General features: G+C 38.4%; 1 protein-coding gene across 1 annotated transcript in view; it reads left to right on the top strand.

Moving 5' to 3' along the window:
• The window catches only part of ENPP3 (ectonucleotide pyrophosphatase/phosphodiesterase 3), a 41804-nt gene extending 21013 nt beyond the window's left edge, over window positions 1-20791 (top strand). Inside the window, exons 14-25 of the mRNA XM_061474854.1 lie at window positions 4294-4325; window positions 7074-7201; window positions 9015-9081; window positions 9540-9627; window positions 10400-10569; window positions 10685-10736; window positions 11434-11588; window positions 14450-14585; window positions 15079-15156; window positions 16468-16600; window positions 18238-18394; window positions 19924-20791. Coding sequence (XP_061330838.1) covers window positions 4294-4325; window positions 7074-7201; window positions 9015-9081; window positions 9540-9627; window positions 10400-10569; window positions 10685-10736; window positions 11434-11588; window positions 14450-14585; window positions 15079-15156; window positions 16468-16600; window positions 18238-18394; window positions 19924-20097 — 1370 coding nt within the window. The 3' untranslated portion in view covers window positions 20098-20791. The remainder of the gene's footprint in view (window positions 1-4293; window positions 4326-7073; window positions 7202-9014; window positions 9082-9539; window positions 9628-10399; window positions 10570-10684; window positions 10737-11433; window positions 11589-14449; window positions 14586-15078; window positions 15157-16467; window positions 16601-18237; window positions 18395-19923) is intronic.
• Window positions 20792-21135: the final 344 nt, after the last annotated feature.

Below are 21135 nucleotides of genomic sequence, written 5' to 3'. Positions count from 1 at the left end.
CTTTGGAGGAGGCTCTTGGCAGCTGTGAAAGAAAGGTTTCCGTACAAGGACGATGTTACGAGTCGTTCGGCCAAGTGGACTACTATAGACAAAGGCATCCAGTCTCTGAGGGAATCGGCCATCGTAGAGATGATCTATCACATCAAGCCGAATAACGGGGATACACCTATAGATCCAGATGAAGTTGAATGTACACGACCCATGTGGCGAAAACTTACACGGAATGCACCGTCATCATATGCCCATTCATTGGCAACAGTGACCTGGAATGACATAGTACCACTAACAGTGGATGAAATGGTTCATAAACTCCGAGAGTTCGAAGACAATCTCACTCCTTCCATCATCTCAGCTGTGAAAAAACTGTCCCAGGACCTCGACAAATTGAGGGACGATGTATCTGATTTATCCAGCTCCTCACGTGTACCAACACGCGTCTCAGCTATTAACAAAAGACGTCCTATTGTTCAAGAGAGGAGATACAGAAGGTATACGCCACGGGGTACCCTATGGTTTTACCTGCTGGATCACGGAGAAGACATGACAAAGTGGGATGGAAAACCTACTTCAGCTTTGGAGGAACGGGTGAGTGAACTGAAGAGGGGAGCAAGGGCCAAGACTGATCGTCCCATGAGAGCTACGGCTTCAGTCTCTGGTGAGCAGTTTCCCAGATGGAGTGGAAGAGCTGATTTTACTCCAGCTCCTGTGATAACGAAGAATAATCCCTTTCAACACGACTTAAGTGTCCAGTGCTGTGACGACCATTAGAGGGGCCCTGCCTCCAGCCAGGTGGAGGTAGGGGACAATCGGATTTACTGGACTGTGTGGATCAGATGGCCTGGCACATCAGTCCCACAGAAGTATAAGGCTCTAGTAGATACCGGTGCACAGTGTACCCTGATGCCATCAAGCTGTCAAGGGGTGGAACCCATCTATATTTCTGGAGTAACAGGAGATTCAATTTTTGGGAATAAAATGGCAAGATGGACGTAGACAGATCCCCACAGATGTGATCAACAAGATAACAGCAATGTCTCCACCAACTAATAAGAAAGAAACGCAAGCTTTCTTGGGTGCAGTGGGGTTCTGGAGAATGCACATCCCAAATTACAGTTCGATTGTAAGCCCTCTCTATCATGTGACCCGGAAGAAGAATGATTTTAAATGGGGCCCTGAGCAGCAACAAGCCTTTGAGCAAATTAAACGCGAGATAGTTCATGCAGTAGCCCTTGGACCAGTCCGAACCGGACCAGATGTAAAAAATGTGCTGTACACTGCAGCTGGGGAGAACGGTCCTACCTGGAGCCTCTGGCAGAAAGCTCCAGGGGAGACTCGAGGTCGACCCCTCGGCTTTTGGAGTCGGGGATACAAAGGATCTGAGGCCAGCTATACCCCAACTGAGAAAGAGATACTGGCAGCCTATGAAGGGGTTCGAGCTGCTTCGGAAGTGATTGGCACTGAAGCACAGCTCCTCCTGGCACCCCGGCTGCCCGTGCTGGGCTGGATGTTCAAAGGCAGGGTCTCCTCTACACATCATGCAACTGATGCTACATGGAGTAAATGGGCTGCACTAATTACACAACGAACTCGAATAGGAAATCCCAGTCGTCCAGGCATTCTAGAAGTCATCATGGACTGGCCAGAGGGCAAAGATTTCGGAATGTCACCAGAGGAGGAGGTGGTGCGTGCTGAAGAGGCCCCACCATATAATAAACTGTCAGAAAGTGAAAAGCAGTATGCCTTGTTTACTGATGGCTCTTGCCGTATTGTGGGAAAGCATCGGAGATGGAAGGCAGCTGTATGGAGTCCTGGACGACAAGTTGCAGAAACTGCTGAAGGAGAGGGTGAATCGAGTCAATTTGCCGAGGTGAAAGCCATCCAGCTGGCCCTGGACATTGCTGAACGAGAAAAGTGGCCAGTACTTTATCTCTATACTGACTCATGGATGGTGGCAAATGCCCTGTGGGGGTGGTTGAAGCAATGGAAGCAGAGCAACTGGCAACGCAGAGGTAAACCCATCTGGGCTGCTGCACTGTGGAAAGATATTGCTGCCCGGGTGCAGAATCTGGTGGTGAAGGTACGTCATGTAGATGCCCATGTACCCAAGAGTCGGGCCACTGAGGAACACCAGAACAACCAACAAGTGGATAAAGCGGCTAAGATTGAAGTGGCTCAGATGGACTTAGATTGGCAACATAAAGGTGAATTATTTTTGGCCCGGTGGGCCCATGACACTTCAGGCCATCAGGGCAGAGATGCAACATATAGATGGGCCCGTGACCGAGGGGTGGACTTAACAATGGACACTATTGCCCAGGTTATTCATGAGTGTGAAACATGTGCTGCAATTAAACAAGCCAAGCGGTTAAAGCCTCTTTGGTATGGAGGACGATGGTTGAAGTATAAATATGGGGAGGCCTGGCAGATTGACTATATCACACTGCCACCAACCCGCCAAGGCAAGCGCCATGTGCTTACCATGGTGGAAGCAACCACCGGGTGGCTGGAAACATACGCTGTGCCCCATGCCACTGCCCGGAACACCATCCTGGGCCTTGAGAAACAGATTTTGTGGCGACACGGCACCCCAGAGAGAATTGAGTCAGACAATGGGACTCATTTCCGGAATAACCTTATAGATATTTGGGCCAAAGAGCATGGCATTGAGTGGGTATATCACATCCCCTACCATGCACCAGCCTCTGGGAAAATCGAACGGTACAATGGGCTGTTAAAAACTACACTGAGAGCGATGGGTGGGGGAACTTTCAAGCATTGGGATACACATTTACCAAAGGCCACCTGGTTGGTCAACACCAGAGGATCTGCCAACAGGGCTGGCCCAGCCCAGTCAGAACTTTTACATATTGTAGAGGGGGACAGAGTTCCCGTGGTGCATATGAAGAATTTGCTGGGGAAGACAGTCTGGGTTATTCCTGCTTCAGGTAAAGGCAAACCCACTCGTGGGATTGCTTTTGCTCAGGGACCTGGATATACTTGGTGGGTAATGCGGGAAGATGGGGAAGTCCGATGTATACCTCAAGGGGATTTGATATTAGGGGAAAACAGCCAGTGAACTCAATTGTATGCTGTTGCCTGCTGTGTAATGCTTTTATAGCCCATCAACTAGATGTCTCCAGGTCACCAGCGACTGGCCCTGACTTCCCTCCAGCCATCATCCCAACAGAGAATGAACTTGGAACATCATGGACCGAATGGACTCGGCAGCATTATAGGGATTGGTCCATGCACTAAGAAAATGATTTTTTTTCCTCTTGGTCTGTATGTATATGGATGTATATATGTGGGAGAGCGATGGTGTATTGAAAATGTGGGATCTGAGCACGACGTGAATGGTATGGAATAAGGGGTGGATAATGTCCTGGGTTCAGCAGTAGCAGTCATGTTTTTTTCCTTTGTGTTAACTGGTGCAGTGCTGTGTTTTGACTTCTAGTTTTGAGAACAGCGTTGGTGAAGCCGATGTTTTCGGTTGTTGCTAAGTGATGTTTACCCTGACCAAGGACTTTGTGAGGCTCATGCTCTGCCAGGGAGGAGGGGAAGCTGTGAGGAAGCAGAGACGGGGCGCCTGACCCGGGCTAGCCGGGGAGGTATTCCATACCACAGCACGTCATGCCCGGGGTGGGGGGTAACTGGGAGTTGCCCGGAAGGACAGGGGCTTCCGGGTGGAACTCGTTTTCTTGGCCGGTGGTATCGTATTCTCTTCCCTTGTTATTTTCCCTTATCATTGTTTTAGCTGATAGTAGCGGTGGTGATTTGTTGCTGGACTGTTCTTGTCTCAACCCGTAGGAGTTGCACTCTCTCGATCCTCCTCCCCGTTCCTCCGGGAGCGGGGAAGGGGAGAGCCCCGGTGCAGGGAGGGGGGGGAGACGAACACGGACCTTGATTGTTGTCAGCTTGGCACCACTCACTGGGAGTGAGTGAACAAGTTACCTGACTGGGTTTAAACCACGACAAGAGGTTATGTGGCAGAAGAAAATTTGGTTCTAATGGTGTGTCAGCTTTAGGTGTAGGCAGTCATCTCCTTGGCAGTTTTCTACAGTCTGTCCTGCTGTGCCCAAAGTACTAGGTTCTTTCACAGGCTACCACACTTACAGACAGTTACCCTTGGAAATGTAACAGTCCTACCCATGGAAGATTATGGCTACCATAATCTCTATAGGCTAATGAAGAAATCCGATTCTACAGACAAAAAGCATGTTGAAATTTTTCTTATGAGGCTTCGAACTTTCAGCTGTTTGAATGTATGTTAACTCATCTTTTCTTTTTCAACAGTTGACTCAGAAGGAATTGTTAAAAACCTCACAGTGAGTAAATATTTTCATAATTTTTCCTCATAGTTCCTCTTAAGAATCTGATCAAAAAGCACAGTTCATGAAAAACTGAGACTACAGTGCCAGTTTAAATAGTACAGTGTAGCTCTGAAAGCTGTCCAGAGATGGTGCACAAAGGTTTGCCATGGGGGATCTCTGTTCAGAAGAAAAGTTTTCTGTACTTCGCTTTGAAAGAGAAGAAGTGGATGGCTTCACATGGAGAAAGCAGGGTATATTTTCATTATAGAACAGAATACAACACAAAGATGCTTTAGATAACAGGCATCTGTTAGCTCTGGGCCACAAGTACTGCACCCAGACTACGTTAAAGCAATTTATCCACACAACAGAAAATGACATTGTAAAGCACATTGCCACAGGATGTTGTAGAGACTGAAAATATAAATATATGGTGGGATTTTGGACAAATTAATGGAGGATAGGCCCGTAAGAGCTACTAAACAGGATCCATAAGCAACCTCTGACTAAAGAAATCCCTCAAGCCTGGAGCAAACAGAGCAGGTACCAGAAAGAAGGTTCATTCAGTACTTGATTTGTTCTTAGACATTTTGTCTCTAAGTATATAAGTGGGATGGCTTAGACACTAAGTCTTTACCTGATTATGGAAATACTGGAGATCTGATTAGAAATAGAGTATTAGGCAAGATTGCCCTTTTGCAGTATGTCCCTTTTAGGATCTTTTATGACATACCACTTAAGTAATTGCAGTGCTTTTAGGTATGCTGCACTACCATTGGGCCCCATACCAATATTTTTGCTTGGATCCCCACCAGACTGTTTCGATGTAGTACTTCAGGGCAGGTCCAAGCTTGTCTGTGTCTCCCATGTAGACTGTTGCTCCTTGTCGTATGCTCTGTGACAGCTGAACTCTGAAGGATGCAAACTAAGGGCTGCAGAAAGAGTGCAAAACAAAGGAATACCAAGCCTATATTTACTGAAAGGCGATAAATTTAAACTGCTTGCTCTTTATGTATTGCCATGATTTTCCTTTCTTTCCTTCATTGCCAGTTTGTTTTCTATTCTGTGACTAGTCCTAATCCAAGCGTTAGACAGATGTTCCAATACTTTTAGAATAAATGTTCTCAGCTTGGAAAAATTCTGGCAGTCTCAGCTGGGTATACTGCAGATAAATCCCCACTAGAGGTCTTCCTTCAACCTGTTGAACTCAGTTGTGCAATATTCCATGTAGATTTTGCTTGCCACTGAAGCCCAAAGGGCAGTCAGCGTTCCTTTTTAATGTTCCTGTTTAATTTTTTCTATATTCTGAATGAATAGGAACACATCCTTTATTCCCCAGTATCCAAAGCAGACAGAGGAGTAGGGTATCAATAGCTGGGAATAGCAGAAGTCTTTTCAATGCAACATCCCCTACTCCATTGTATGATATGGAATCTGTCATATGAAAAGAGCAGCATTGTGAGTGGGATAGCACAATTTGCATGTTTTCTACCCCAGTTGAAACTGCGAATGCTAGTAGTTACAGAGATGTGACATCTCTGCCTAATAGGAACAATCTGGTATCAGGACACCTCCTCTTTCCTTTTTTATTCATAAAACTTGGTTTATTTTTTCCCTTTCAGTTCTTAGAATGAGGCCTTTGGGCAGTGAAGGATACAAATACAAAATATTTGTATATTAATTGCTAATCAATAGACATAAGGTCATATTATATATTGATTTTCTCTGTTTTTCCCTTTAGTTAGATTATCCTTTGTAGAATGACTACCTCTCCTGGGCTAGCACATCCACTGAATCCTTATTTTTCATGTTCCTGGATTCTACTATGCTTCTTTGATGGCTATCCAAGCACATTTACTCGAATTTCAGCTGTTAATGTCATTCTGTGCAGGGTGTACTATTCTAGTACTTAGAGGTAAAGATGTCAGATCAGACTCCAAGCATGCTATAGTTTGTACTGCCTATGTGGTAAAACAAATCCACTTCTCTAGCTTACCCAGCTTCCCAGCAGCTCTTTCCTCAGCATTTTAGATGTTCTGTTTTGTCACAGTGCTGGATTCCTGACCAGGACCAACGCACCTGAAACATTGCCATGATGCTTGCCACCAGCTGGAATGGCTCCTGATGGCCATATGTAGTTAAAACTTTGCAGTGTGTCATATGGTTGTCATTAGGCTCCCAGTGCTAAACTCATTCATGGTGTGCCTGCTAACACAATATATTACCACAGTAAATGTGGATGTGAAAAGTAAGACCTTTAGCTAATAGCTAAGCACTGGACATTTATGTGGCATAAATATTCAGTCTTGCAGCTAAAACCCTAGACTATGCTGCATTATATATACTTGCTTTTCTTTGTTATTAATTAAATGGTAAAGTAATAGAAGATGGCAGAAATAAACTGCCAAGAAACTTTCTTGTAGAGTGTAATCTTACATGCTATATACTAATGATATTAGGATGGACATATAGACAAAAGAATACTACTAAATGTCCTTCAACCTTAAGTGTACTTTTTCCACATTATCTGTGAACTTGCTATACATATTATAGCAATATATTTTCAAGCAGTTCCAAAAAAAGCCACTTTTCCTTCCATTGCTTCTTGGGCCAAAAAAATCTGCAAGTTATCTGAAAAGCTATCTGTGAATAATGTGCTTTGTGCTTACATTCCTGTCACTGAGGTAGTTGTGATAATTTTGAATGGTGGTTTATTTTTGAAACTGAGCAAAACTCATGACAGTGCTCTTTCCTCTTGCACAGTGCAAAAAATCCCCTCAGCACTTCAAGCCTTATCTGAGTCCTGACTTGCCAAAACGACTTCACTATGCTAACAACATTCGTATTGATAAAGTTAATCTTTTGGTGGATCGACAGTGGCTGGCTGTGAGGTATCATAATTTGTGGAACTGTTATCTTTTTCATTCCATTCTCATCCTTTTAATTTCCTTCACAGGTGCCTCATTTCCTGCTTTGCTTTAGACTCACTACATTTCCATGTTTTTTGCCTTTAAACTCTTACTGTATGTAAAAAGGAAACATGCCTTATACATAAAGCCAAGAATGTATTATTAGTATGATTCAAATCTTAACATTGTAATAAAAGAATTATCGTTACTCTGGATCAAATTTTTGCAGAAAAAAGGAAAGCAAAAGAAAACAAGGAAATTAATATTATTACACAGAAAAAGTCTCAAAAATAATGCAGTTAATATTGTTGTACAAAGCCTTCCTGGTATCTAGCCTTTTCCTGGCTTTACAGTCACCTCTCCACTGGTCTTCTGAATCCTCAGGTTGATGGCTTCAGTCTGGTACATGTGTCAATATGGCCAGTAACCAGCATTTATGAGTTCTTCAGCAAGAGGAATATGATGTTGATGTTTCTTCTTCCTTACTCTGTGATCTGAATTGGGTCCTTCCTGTATGTATGCTAACACTAGAGCTTGCTCATTCCTCACTGGCTCGAGAGTTAACATTACATCTCAGTTCACTAGATATGGTGCATTCTACATGTATTAGATATTTGTTTTTTACTCTCTTTCTTACCTCTCTAAGTTTGGTTTTATTCAGTTCCAGATCTGTATTTCCTTAATTGACCATTGGTCAGTTCAGAGCCTTGGGGTCTCCATTCTGTACAGAAACTGTATCTTTGCCATGCAAAGATAAGCTGATATGATAAAAAATTAGACATAACCAACTTGGCAGTACAAAAAATTGCTGTAAGAGCTAAACAATAAAACAAAATAGCTCTGGGCAAGTCAAGAGCAGTTCAGAAAAGCCTTAGTCCTGAGGCTTTGAAAACTCAGTACAAATCCTGTGGTGTTAGTAGCAGTACTGTGTTTACTGAGCTAGAGTGTTGTAGTAGGTTGGAATTTCCTGCTTGGAATTTCAAAGCTATTCAAGTAGTAAAAAATGCCTGATTAATATATGACTTGATTATTTTGAAGCAACCAAATAATCATCCTGGACATACAAAAAGAAATACCCTGTGAAAAATCTCATATTTACCCTTTTTGAAACTATGCTCAAATGTTCTTACGCCTCTAAAAACACGATGCGTGTGCTTGACAACTGTACATTGAATCAGTGTGGGATGACTACCTCTTTATCCTCCCATGTATCTCAGCAATGGGTAAATTAAAAAGTGTTAGTCATTATAAATCAGACTATTCTGACATGTTTATCAATTCTATAACCCCTCCCACACATCCACATCCCTTCTTCACTGTTTAGAATCCATGGTGAAAATGCACTGTCTTGTAGGACAGAATACCTTGCAGTCTTATTTATGTTGTTACACAGAGACTAATAGCAGAGTTCTCACATTCTAAGTTCTATATTAAAATGCAGATATCACAGAATATAACTGAGAATTTTTTCCTAAGCAGATTACACTTGTTCTGAAACTTGACGCAGGGTGAAGGCCTCAGTTCAAAAATAGCCATTTTTTCAATTAATTTTGAAAACATCGGTTCACTGTGCACTCAGTAACTACCTAGGATAATTTATTTCAGTCCATAGCAGTTTCTGTTACAGGAGAAAGAGAATTTCATAAAAGTGAACACTGGATAAACAAAAAGTGCTACAGTATAATGCGAGAGTCAGTTCTTCAGACATGATACAGAGTCCATTGAGTCAGGATGACTGTTATTAACTGGTTCTATTTGTGCCATTTTTATTTACACTATGATGGTTTCTCCTTAGGGACAGAAGTTACACATACTGTGATGGGGGTAACCACGGTTATAACAACCAATTTAAAAGTATGGAGGTAAGATGATTTCTATTCAAGTCTTGCACCTTCTTACGTAGAAAATCACAAAGTACTAGATGAACCACCACGATATAGAATATGTGATAGTTTTTGCAGTGTGCGTTTGTTGATATGGTATTGTTACTGGTTGTTGCAATGAAAACATAAAAAGGTGTGAGTCTGAAACATAGCAAACAATAATTTTTGTAAATAAGTGGCAAAATATTAAAGACCACCCCAATTCATTATATAGTTTAAAGTACCCTGAGAAATGAATTTCTATTTTGTGTTTTTCTTCAAATTATATGCAATGGGAAAAAATTTGCCTTCCTTACCAGAACAATCCTGCATTTTAAGTTTTAATGATTGTGAAAAGACAACATTTTTTTCCAGTGTCCCTGTTCTGTAAAATGCAAATGAATTGTTTTTTAATTTGGATTCCTTAAGATAACAACTTTTATTTTATTACAACCTAGGCTATATTCTTAGCATATGGCCCAAGCTTTAAAGAGCAGACTGAAGTGGATGCTTTTGAAAACATTGAGGTTTACAACCTTCTGTGTGGTGAGTAGAAGCAATCCAGTACTTTACGTGATAAATCAACAGTGTTTTCAAATACCAGTGTTGTAAGAGCTAAAAGAAGAGTAACTGAAAATTGAATGTACTCATTCAGAAGCTAGGTTTTTTGCACAAAAGACTGAAGCCATGCTCTTTTGCGTTATGTGCAGTGCTAAAAGATTAACTGCCCTAAATTGTTATGCTTTGAAGTTTGTTTCTGGTTGCACAAGAATCCCACTAAACAATCGGAGAGAACTCCTGCCACATGCACTTGCTGTTGAAATGACGCCTGTGGAATAATTGTGGGATAAGAGTCTTGTAGAGAGTTACTGCTCTTGCTTATAACTTAAGAAGGACCATTGCAGTCCCCACAGTTAGTAATTAGGAAGTATGAGCCTCAGAAAGTATGGATTAAGGCATCATACAAAAATGCAATAAGCTAGTATGCTTCACAATGTGATGCATTTGCAGTAAATCACATTTGTATTTTGCATTACATCATCTAATCTCATGAATGTTATGGCAATGTATAAAACTGTATCAACAGTACTCAAATGCATAATTATGAAATCTTGATGCAGTGGAAGATAGCAATGAACCTTCATATCCAGAAAATTGGAAGTTGATGGTAGTAATTACTATAATAGTTTAAATAACAGAATAAGCTATTTCTTCTCTAGAATGAATGCATAGGAACTACGTAGAATTGGAAAGATAATGACTTTTAAAAATGCCATTTAGTCTTAAAATCTGTTTATAATTTCAAATGTTTCAACAGATTTGCTGCATATAACACCAGCACCAAACAATGGAACACATGGCAGTTTGAATCACCTCCTAAAGACCCCTTTTTACAATCCTTCACATTCAAAAGAAGTCTCATCTCCTTCTTCATGCCCAGTTTCCCGTCTGACTCCTATAGATGACCTGGGATGCACATGTATGCATGTAAGTAGGGGCTTCTGGGATCTTTAAATCTTTTTAGTCAAATGTGTTCTCTTTTTGTTTGTTTTTTTTTTCTATATTACAGATTCACTCTGAATGATTCTCTTATATTTTACAGATATCAAATATTTCAGTATTAAATGAGAGGTTAAATCTCACTACAGAAGAAAGTAAGTAGAAAGAAATGAAAAAGACAGCAGTATTTTTAAAATCTATGCCTGGTTTACATTTTATATTATTGGTTTCAGTGGGAATTTTTGCAATGTTAACTACAATTTAAAGTGAAGTAGGAAAGCCAAATTAGAACAATAATTTTTTTTCTATTTTTTTTTCTTATTTCTTTAAACAATGTTAATTGATACTATTAGATTCCCATTAAAATCTAGCAAAAAAACCATACAGGTTTCAGTGGTCCTTGGAGAAAGCCTGAGCACGTCCAGGCTATATGTTCCCCACCTTGTAACCACAACTTTTCCTTTCTCTGATCAAAAATTTCCATAGATATTTCTGTGTGCTTTTTTATGGGGTTTCTGGAAATTTTAGGATCTACTGTAATGCTTCCTAGACAAAAAGATGTAACTTTCACACCACTGGCAAGATAAGTTAAAAAAAAATTATATTGATACGAAATTGCAAATAAACAAGTCTGATATATTACATTGACTTTTGTATGTTAAACATACATGAAAACTATTTTCTACATTTTTTTGTTCCACTCAAGCTAAGAGCTGAAACACATGCCCATGTTTACCTTTCATTTTATTTGTATTTACTAATGTTTTAATTTTTTTTTTCTGCTCTCTTAAACCTTTGTACCATGCAAAACATTATAGAAGAATGAATCAATAATTGTTGTTTAAATCCTAGTTAAGGAGGCAAACACATATCATTTGCCATATGGGAGACCCATAGTTCTTCAGAAGGAAAATGTCTACTGCCTCCTTTCCCACTATCAGTATGTGAGTGGATACAGCTATGATATCTGGATGCCACTATGGACTGCATACACTGTGAATAAGCCTGTATGTTATCAAATATCTTTACTATTCATAAATATGTAATATAATGGATTGAAAATGTAATTCATCCACCAGGAATCCTGGTTAAGGACTGACGGGTATTATGTGACTAAGGCCGTTCTTTTTCTTTCTGAAAAAAAAATTTGGTATCTTTTAAATTTCAACTATCTTAAAATACTGTTTAAAAAAAGTGGGAATGGCCATCTGTTAGGGACACAAAAGATAAAAGAATAGAGCTGCTGGTAAGTTGGTTCCATGAAGCTTGTTTTGTAACAGGGAAAAGTTGTCAAGACAGTATTCCAACTTGCCTGTCAATTCCTGAGGAAAAGCAGTCTGTGATTTCCAAAATCAGAAGTTTTTAAGCTTTCCTACAAATATCACCATTTTCCTATTATCAAACCTCTATGTAAGTCTGCAAGACAGTTTTTTCTAATGCATATTTCTGTATATTCTACTAATTTGCTGTCTATTACATTACATAATTTCTGAAAAACATAATTATGGCTGAATCAGTCTCTGAGAGTTCAAGGGTATGTGGCTCTGGAATAAATTGTTGGAATTTTCATGGTCAGTAAATGAAATAAAATTCATGGGGTTAACTCCCCCTATAATTTGACCCTTTTTCTAAGTTGCCATGAAGAAATGCTCTTTGACTACTGAAAAAAAAATTCCTGGAGGTGGCTGAAGTTGACATGACAGACCACAGCAGATGCTTAAATTTTGTCTTGGAATGCTAATAATTCATGCTTCCCAACATTAATTACTAGCTCAGCAAAAGACAATGACCTGTGTCAGAAAAGGTAATGCATGATGTGATAGGAAAAGCTATTTTTAATTGTAACTACTTTCTTCAGAAGACATTATGGTTTTTTAACTTGAAAGATGAAGAGCTAAAAGGGCTAAAGGTGTTGAATTGGTGATGAATGTTTTCTTATTCTGAGTTTTGAAGAGGTGTTTATTGCTGTCAAGATCTCATTTCTTAGTAAATAAGCACTTTCAACAGCTTCTTTGAGAATCATTCTATTCTTATGGATAGATGATCTGTTTAAAAATAACTTACTCCTCTATTTTGAGGAAAGGAAATGAATAGAGGTTTAGTAGAGTGAGTATATCAATTCTATTAGCAATATGGCTTGCAATCTGGGGTTACGTTAACTGTTGATCCCATTGTACTTGAGGGTGACACAGCCATAACTATGAGAGATCTCATCTCTCAACATTTTTTGGTATTGTTTACTTGCTGACTTGTAGATTCTTGAAAAAAACCCTGAAATATTCTTGAGTGGTTGCCTTTTTGTATTTTGAGACATCATAAATTCATTATGAATTCTTATCTCTTCAGTTGGAGAATTTTCCTCTGTGATGTCCAATGGAAATAGCCATAAGCAGTCTTCACCTCTTAATGTATGAATACAATGATGATGTATATGTGACAGACAGATCTAAACCACTGACCTCCCACCTTGGCATTTGGATTAGTGATCATAGCTCATATAGACAGCTTCAAGAAAACTGAAATAATAAGAAGAGAGTTGAGTGGTGTCCTCATCACTTCAGATTCATAATAGAGGTCAAATGTAGATTCCCTCCTGTATTTGGATAACAGGTGTGACCACTGTATTGAATGAGAAGAATGAAGTTCTCTTCAGGGTAGTCCTTGGCATTTTTACTCAGGCCTTTATTACTTTGATTTAGGTTTTCCTTTGGAGACCATAAAGAAGTTGAAGTCATTGTTGATTACCACAGCTCAATTATTATGTTTAAAATACTGGTTTCTTCAGCAACCCTTATCTAGTAACCCTGCCTTATTGATTTGGACACTAGAATGGACAAAATGCTCAGATGAATTGGATATCAGTTTTGTGTCAAGATTTATGTTTGCTTGACAATTTCAGCTTATCTGTTCAGGTGTCAGTCTTTTGTCTTTTATATTTCATTCCATGTGATATATACAATTTCCATTAATATACAACCGGACCATAATATGGGCATCTACAGGAATTCTCATACAAGTAACTAAGTAAGTAGATCAAGGAGTACTAAGAGGTGCAAAAAGAACATTCCAGTTCTTTTTTAATGCTTGGTCTTAGGCGATCAAAATAAACAACGTAGTGAAAGTCAATTTAGACGTTTTACTACCATTTATAAAAGTATAAGGCAAATAAATACATTCTATTACCAAAATGAAAATAAATTACATGTAAATCAGTATGAAAAAGAAGATCCAGTTAAACACAGAAAAGCATATCCTGATGTTTTAGTTAATGATATTGTAAAACTATGGTAAAGGTGAAAGAAAAAAAAAAGTAAAGGTTATAGAAACAATTGTACTGATCATAATCACATTTGGCCGGGTCTTAGCTGCCGTGCATGCTAACATGTCTCATTGAAGCTAGCCAGTAAAATATACTGAATTTACTGAATGACTTTATTTAGCCTCAACTCTTCAGCAGAACAGACTCTTATTACAGAGACAGTATTCTCAGATGGTAAGACGAGGTGATAGCTTCATCTTTATATGCTAGAGGCTTTCCAGGAGGATGTGACATCAAGTTGGTGCTTCCAGAAATATGTAAAAGTGACAAATGAGCCAAACTTGTCACCTGCTTTTGCCTAAGGTATAACCTTATTTTGTTCCTGCAATTTTACACGCTGCATAAGGATTTCCCTGAATTACCTAAAAACAGAAATAGAGGAAAAACACTAGGCAGAAAACATCAGTGTCCATTACTTGCATTGACCTGATTCACTATGAAAATAGGAGAAGATTCAATGAAGTCTGTTCTAGAAGGTTAGAACCGTACAAGGCACTGGGTTAGCCACAGCCGTGGGTGTGATATTTTCTTTTTTTTCCCTTTTCACAGGAAAACACATCTCCTCTTCCTCCCACTGTTTCAGACTGTCTGCGGGCTGATGTTAGAATCCCTGTTGCTCGGAGCCAAAATTGTTCCAACTACCCAGAAGGGCTGACCTTCACCCGCAGTTTCCTCTATCCTCCCAGTGAGCATGGTTCTTTTTATAGCTAGAGCTTAGAAAGTCTTAATCAGCTGGATGTGGGTTTATGTTTAAACATATACCCAAGCACCAAAACAAACTTCTTCAGATCAGCATGTTGGGCAGAAAAAGGTTTCCAGTGTTTGTAGACTGACCAAAAACAGGGCAACTGCTACTTGTATCTAAATATTTTCAGTTTAGAACATTAAAGTCTTTCTTTTAAAAATGGAACAAGATGGTTGGAAAGATGTAAAGGGTTGGAGTAAAGGGCTGTCCCGCTTCCTCCGTATGAATATTAATTTCCTGTTGTCAAATTTGATAATTACTTTATTGAACAGATTGTATAAATAAATTTAGAAATATGTTTGCAGTAGGATCATACTAATGTTTAAATGTAAAATGTAGTTTAATTGTTGTACCTGCAACTTATAGTGATATATGAATCACGTTTCTTTGTATATTTATTTAATTTCATTAATTTTTTTTTTTTGTTATATAGACTTAAATTCTTCTGTTCTTGAGCAGTATGATGCCTTACTCACCAGCAATATTGTTCCCATGTATAGAGCTTTCAAAGGTAGGTTGCAAAGTTTTGCTTAATTTTGAGTAATTTCTGTAATTATGGCTCTGGATCTGATAAAGCTAAGACAAGAACCTAAAAACATGAATGCACTCCTGCATTATATCCAGATCTTGTGCAAATATATTTAGAACTTTTTAAAAGTAAACGTTTGAAATTTTAAAATGCACCTACATTAATTTTTTCTTCCCTGTACATAGTCCTGTCTGACCCCTGTTAGGTGTACCTGTTCACCTTTGAATTTTCCCTTCATCTCCCATGTGCTCTCCTAACAGGAAATGCTAGCTATGAAACTCTTATGAAAATGTCCCCTTGGGAAATGCTCAAGGTGAATGAAAATGGCACTTCTTCTTTCCTTTTGCAAGGTCTCAAGAGATGACAGGACAAAGTCTGTAAACAATGCCCTGATACAGTGCCTGTTTAATCGAGGAGAATCTCAAACCAAACAATATTCATCTTGAAATATTTATTTCATCATATTTTTCTCATTTCTTATTATACATGTGCAGTAAGCTCATTTTCTTAGACAAAGGATAGAAAGAGGAAATGCTTAAGGAAAAAGCTGTAGGAAAAGTGATGATGTAGCTACCTTTCTGATGCATTCAGACCTCATTTATTCTTTTGCTCATGCCCTTTAAAAAAACAAAGATCCAGAAAACCTGAGTGGCTTTCATCGTCCAAGTAAATCAGACATGTAAAGTCCAATTTTCCAAGGAAAATTGTACAAGAGATTTAAACTTTCAAGAAGTTACTGTGGACTATAAGCAAGAGGCAAATCAACCCTCAACCCCCCAAATGTATCTTGTTTTTTTTGCCATGATAGCTGTAAATAGATGAATAACCTCACTAGCTTATATCCTACAAATTGTATTTTCTTAAATAACATCTGTGGAATAAATCCAATTGTCTCGTCATATTTGACATGAGTTCTGTAGAGTTAGACTAGCTCTCAGGTGGTAAATATTCCTCTTACAAAGCATTATCGCAGTTCCTACTAACTGGTACAGTTGCAGGTGCTAGCAGACAGGCCAGAAATTAATGACCTCATAGCTCTAAAATTGTAGCATAGGTTGCAGATCAAATGCATTATCTCCAGTAGTGTAATGGGCCTTGCAGACCTATAAATACTGTGCCTCTTTCAACCTTTGCTGAAATACAGATTTTGCATAACAATGTTGATTTTACAGGCAGTTTAGATTGAAACTTTTTATTATTCATCTACAGAAAAAAAAGGTTTCTTTTTCTCCTTTAGTGATGAAATAACTTCAAATTTATGTTAAATATGCTTATATTTTGTTTTAATGACAGACATATGGGACTATTTCCATAATGTGCTTCTTCAGGAGTATGCTAGAGAAAGGAATGGAGTAAATGTTATCAGTGGACCAGTGTTCGATTACAATTATGATGGCCATTTTGATGCTTTTGATGAAATTAAACAGTAAGTACTTGGAAAAGCAAGAAGTCAAACTCCAGATTATTTTCCACTGTATTTCCACAAAAACAAGCTTCTATGCAAAACAAAAAAGTATCATGGAGAAGAGAGTATTCATTTTATTACACTTCATCCACTGTTACTCATACAACAGCAAACACTCTTGCAAATAGTACTGTAGAAGTTGAAGTTCCAGTAAGAAGAAAGCTTTGCATTTATCTAGGTACGCATGCACAGATACAGACCAGTAATGTGTTTCCCAAGGTTATGTCTAGATTTTTGGGCCTCTGCAACAGAAATACTGGGAGAATATATGACATCTAAATATACAGAACATTTGCTTAAGCATAATTTTCTCACTTTCATGTCGTGCTCACTCACCTGTTCATTGTTTCTCCCTGTTGTCTCAAACTGGTGTGTTTTATCAAAGACCAGATTTCTGTGTTTGCCTTCACTGAATCATATAACTGGGAATGTAAATGTAACGTTCCTAACTGGTACCTTTGCATAGCTGTGGTTTACACAGGTCACTTGAAGGCCTGACAAGTTCTAGGCAAATTTTAGTGAGCTCTGGTAGTATAACAAAATACATTTAAAAATCTATGTGTGAGTAGAAACAGGAATAAGAGAAGATTTACGTTAGAAGAATTTCTGTGAAAGGGAAATATAAAAGATAAAGACCAATTATTTATGTTAATGAAAGAGGAGAGAAGGAGGAAAAAACAGTATAAGAACAATTTAGATTGTTCCAAATATAGGGCAAATGCCTTGTGACAGTAAGAACACTTATGTAGTAGAAAAGTGCTGGGAAATCTGCACAGCTGAATATGTCACTGGAGATGTTTCATTCAAGGCTAGACTTAATACCACATCTGTCAAAAATGGTTTGAGAATGGGAAAATCAGCTCTGCCACGAAGTAGGAGGATGGAAGGGAGGAGAGACTAGAACTTCCTTCCAAGCAGAATGCTGTAATACCCAGCAAACCACATAATGTTGTCTACAGTTTGGAATAAGTATGTTTTATTCAGCGTGGTTAGTCAGTTATATGAAGCAGTACAATGATTTCAGTGATGGTGTTTAGTTGAATACTGAAGCTGTACAGCAAATTTGGAAAGCATTCAGCTCCTCATAAGTGTATATACAAAGTGACCATTTTCACAGAATAGCCCGAAAAGGGAGACAAAGACATTTTCATTCAGGTATCCTAAACTGGTTTCTATAGAACACAACGACAAGACATTGTCCTGCCATTTCTTGCTGTCAAGAAACCAGAAGCTAGTTTTTTCATTACTCTTTTCCAATTATGTTTGAAATTCTTAATGTAATGAAGGGCAGATACAGTGCTATATCCTGCCTCTTCCGGATGTAGAAGTGTCTGGCTTTGGCAAAACAGAGTGTTGATCATGTAAGCAAACCTGTTGGTTTCAGTGTGAATGCTTGAAGCAAAAGTACTAATCCATGCATGTTTGGCTGTCCGTGAAACAAATAGTGAGGCTGTCTGTCCCATCAGCTATTTATTTAAATTACAAAATAAATAAAAGTCACGTAGTAGTGGAAGATCTATGCTGAGATACGTTCTATAAATTACTAATGGCATCAATAGTTTAAATACTTGATAAATCAATTAATGTTTGTTTTGTAGGTATGTAAACAATACAGAGATCCCTGTCCCAACCCATTACTTTGTGGTTCTGACTAGCTGCAAGAATAGGTCCTATACTCCACTGGACTGTTCAGGCTCCTTGGATGCTTTGTCTTTTATCATTCCGCATCGACCTGACAACACTGAAAGCTGTGCTGTAAGTATAGTTTCATGCTCCTTTGTGCCAGTGAGCTTTGTGAACTGGTCCCAGTGGGATCCATTCATCTGGAGAATCTTTAGAAATCTAAGTGTTTAATTAATTCATTCCACATGAGTTGAGAGTGAGTTGAGAGCTAAAGCAATGATTAGGAGAGTAAGAAGCTCCAGAAGAAGTAGCTGGAAACTAGTGAGCTGATAGGAAGCAAGGAAGAAGAATAAAGAAAGGTTTGATAAGAGGACTTGAGAATGCTGGCACTTAAGGGTTGAGAACGGTAGCACATCTAACAGGGTGATCAGATAGCTTTATGGAAAGCTGCAGGACAATCTTTCTCCACAAATATTAAAGGACTTTGAGTGTTAGTTCCTTCAGTGTAGCTTGAAGAGTTCCTACAATCCTTTGTTACACCTGTATTAGAAATTAGACATTAGGCATTTAGATGGATGATTCTGCAGTTGAAATTCATACTTGAATTATGTAAAATTCATGCTTAACACTAACAGTGTAAATCTAATGTTTTGTAGCAAACAAATAAGTTAGCTGAGTGTAATACGTATTGTTAAACTAGCTGAGCGTCTATTCTGTAAGCTATGGGATACAGAAGGTTCCTTAGCTCAGTGTGCGTATTACAGAGTCTCCCCATTCAAAACATAGCTGCACAAAACTGACCCTCAAAGCAACACAATTGTGTTGATTTAGTTTATTTATAACTTTGAACTCATAACTGCATCTTCGAAACAAGCTGTGTGTCTCCCTATCACACACTTGTGGTGTGGATAATCCACAAATATTCAATAATCTTTTTGGTAGTTGAGAGTTGACTAAGTATACAATATTAATAATTTGGATGAATTGGTCTTTGTACTTTAGAATTTAACACCTGTTATTTTTAAAGTTTATCAGCAAACCCCAAATATTGTATTTGTATTCGTTGTGTCTTGCAGCAATGAATCTAGAGAACCTTTGTGTCAGAAGCAGATACTGTTAATGGAAAAGCAAATTACCATCTGTTTGCAAAAAACTTTATAGTAAACGAATTGAACAATAACATTTTTGATTGATTAGTGCTTACATTTCCATTCTTTTCCCTGTCTATCTAGCAATTATTATAGCTGTCCAACAGTCAAGACTGAGCTGCTGTAAAGACTTTGCTCAGGTTTTCAGATGACTATTGTTTGGCTAGCCTGAGCACTAATTTATACTGTAACTAAAAATACCCTTACTTGTGTGATTAAAACATGACTTGACTTTACTTTGTAGTCAAAAATCATACTTGCCATTTCAGCATAATCTTGCTTCTCCTTTGCTTTGGAGGTGGAGAGAAGGGACATCCATTTGATTCTTGTTTACATGAGAGCTGTAAATGCAAGTCTGTAAAGATGCCTAGAGAGCCTGAATGGAGTTTTATCAATTGGAGGCCTTTAGTCTGTAAAACCAGTTCAGACACTTCAGACACTGGTTATTGTCTAAGACCACTACCAAACAACAGAGTTTGTGTGTTTGAACATTGTTCTTATTTGTTTTGGCAGGAAAATAAGACACTGTCTGAATGGGTTGAAGAGAGAGTTCAGGCTCATTCTGCCCGTGTTCAGGATGTGGAGCTGCTAACTGGACTTGACTTTTACCAGGAAAGAAAGGAACCTGTCTCTGAGATCTTGCAGCTAAAGACATTTTTGCCAACATTTGAGACTGAAATTAACTGAGTATCTGTTAGAAAATTGTCAGTGTTTGGAAGAAGACAAATTTAAGTGATTTAACTTAACTTTCCTTGCTGAAGTAAGCAGGAAACATGACTACAGCTCTTCCTTAGGAAAACACATTTAAAGGAGCAAATTTCGCTTTTCAAATTTGTGTACTGCAGTCAAGTGTTTAGTGTGAACTGCATAAAAATTACCTAAATTAAATCATCATTGCTGAACCAGGCTATCAAAGCAGAGAATATTTTACTAGTAGTGGTTTGTAAAAACTTCCAGAAGGATCATGTTTCATAGTAGAGAGACCCCAGAATTGTAAACTGTATAAAAATTATTTCTATAATGGAGTGGAAAAGTGAAACATTTTGAGAGTGTGTGTGTTTTTTTTCCCATTGTGCTTATCAGAAAGGTTATGGTTATCTAATACAAGTATGTTCTGAAGTGTTCTGAATTTCTCTTTCTCACCTATTAATTCACATGGAAACTGCTATGTATTAAAAAAATCATATTCAGACTCACAAAAACTCTGTATATAGTGGAAGTGTCTTCCATGATCATGGCCTGTGTTTTCCACTTGGGTTAATTCATTATGCTAGTAACATGTGAAGTGAAGTTAGAATAAATGAGTTGTATTTTGTACCCTTCATAAATCTTAAAGCATTCCGAACATGAAAAGGTAAAAGAAGTGCTCTAGCCAGAAGAATTTTGTCTGGATATTTACTAGTATTTGCAACAATTTTCAAATGTCTGTCAATACCTAAATGTTTGTGTTTATTTTAAAATAATTAAACCTGAGTTTAGAGCACAAAATTAGTAATCACATCTAAAAAATAGTGTTCCTTTCTGTAAAAAGGCTTTATACATAGCGACTCTAGCTCACACTGTTGTGTACACCTACTGAGGGCAGGTAAGTGGGACAGGGCAGTGGAAATTCACAGATTCTGCTACTACAGAAATGTTACATATTTCTCCACTGAACATGCTGCTAAGCACAAGTATGAATAACAACAGACAATTACCCATTTGTCTGATTTACAGGCACAGTGA

Source organism: Pezoporus flaviventris, unplaced genomic scaffold, assembly GCF_033815535.1.
Source record: "Pezoporus flaviventris isolate CSIRO_AGI_PZ_B2104156 unplaced genomic scaffold, CSIRO_AGI_Pfla_v1 ptg000081l, whole genome shotgun sequence".
Lineage (NCBI taxonomy): Eukaryota > Metazoa > Chordata > Aves > Psittaciformes > Psittacidae > Pezoporus > Pezoporus flaviventris.
The sequence above is the reverse complement of the archived record's forward strand: the minus strand, read 5'-3'. Positions and strand labels throughout refer to the sequence as shown.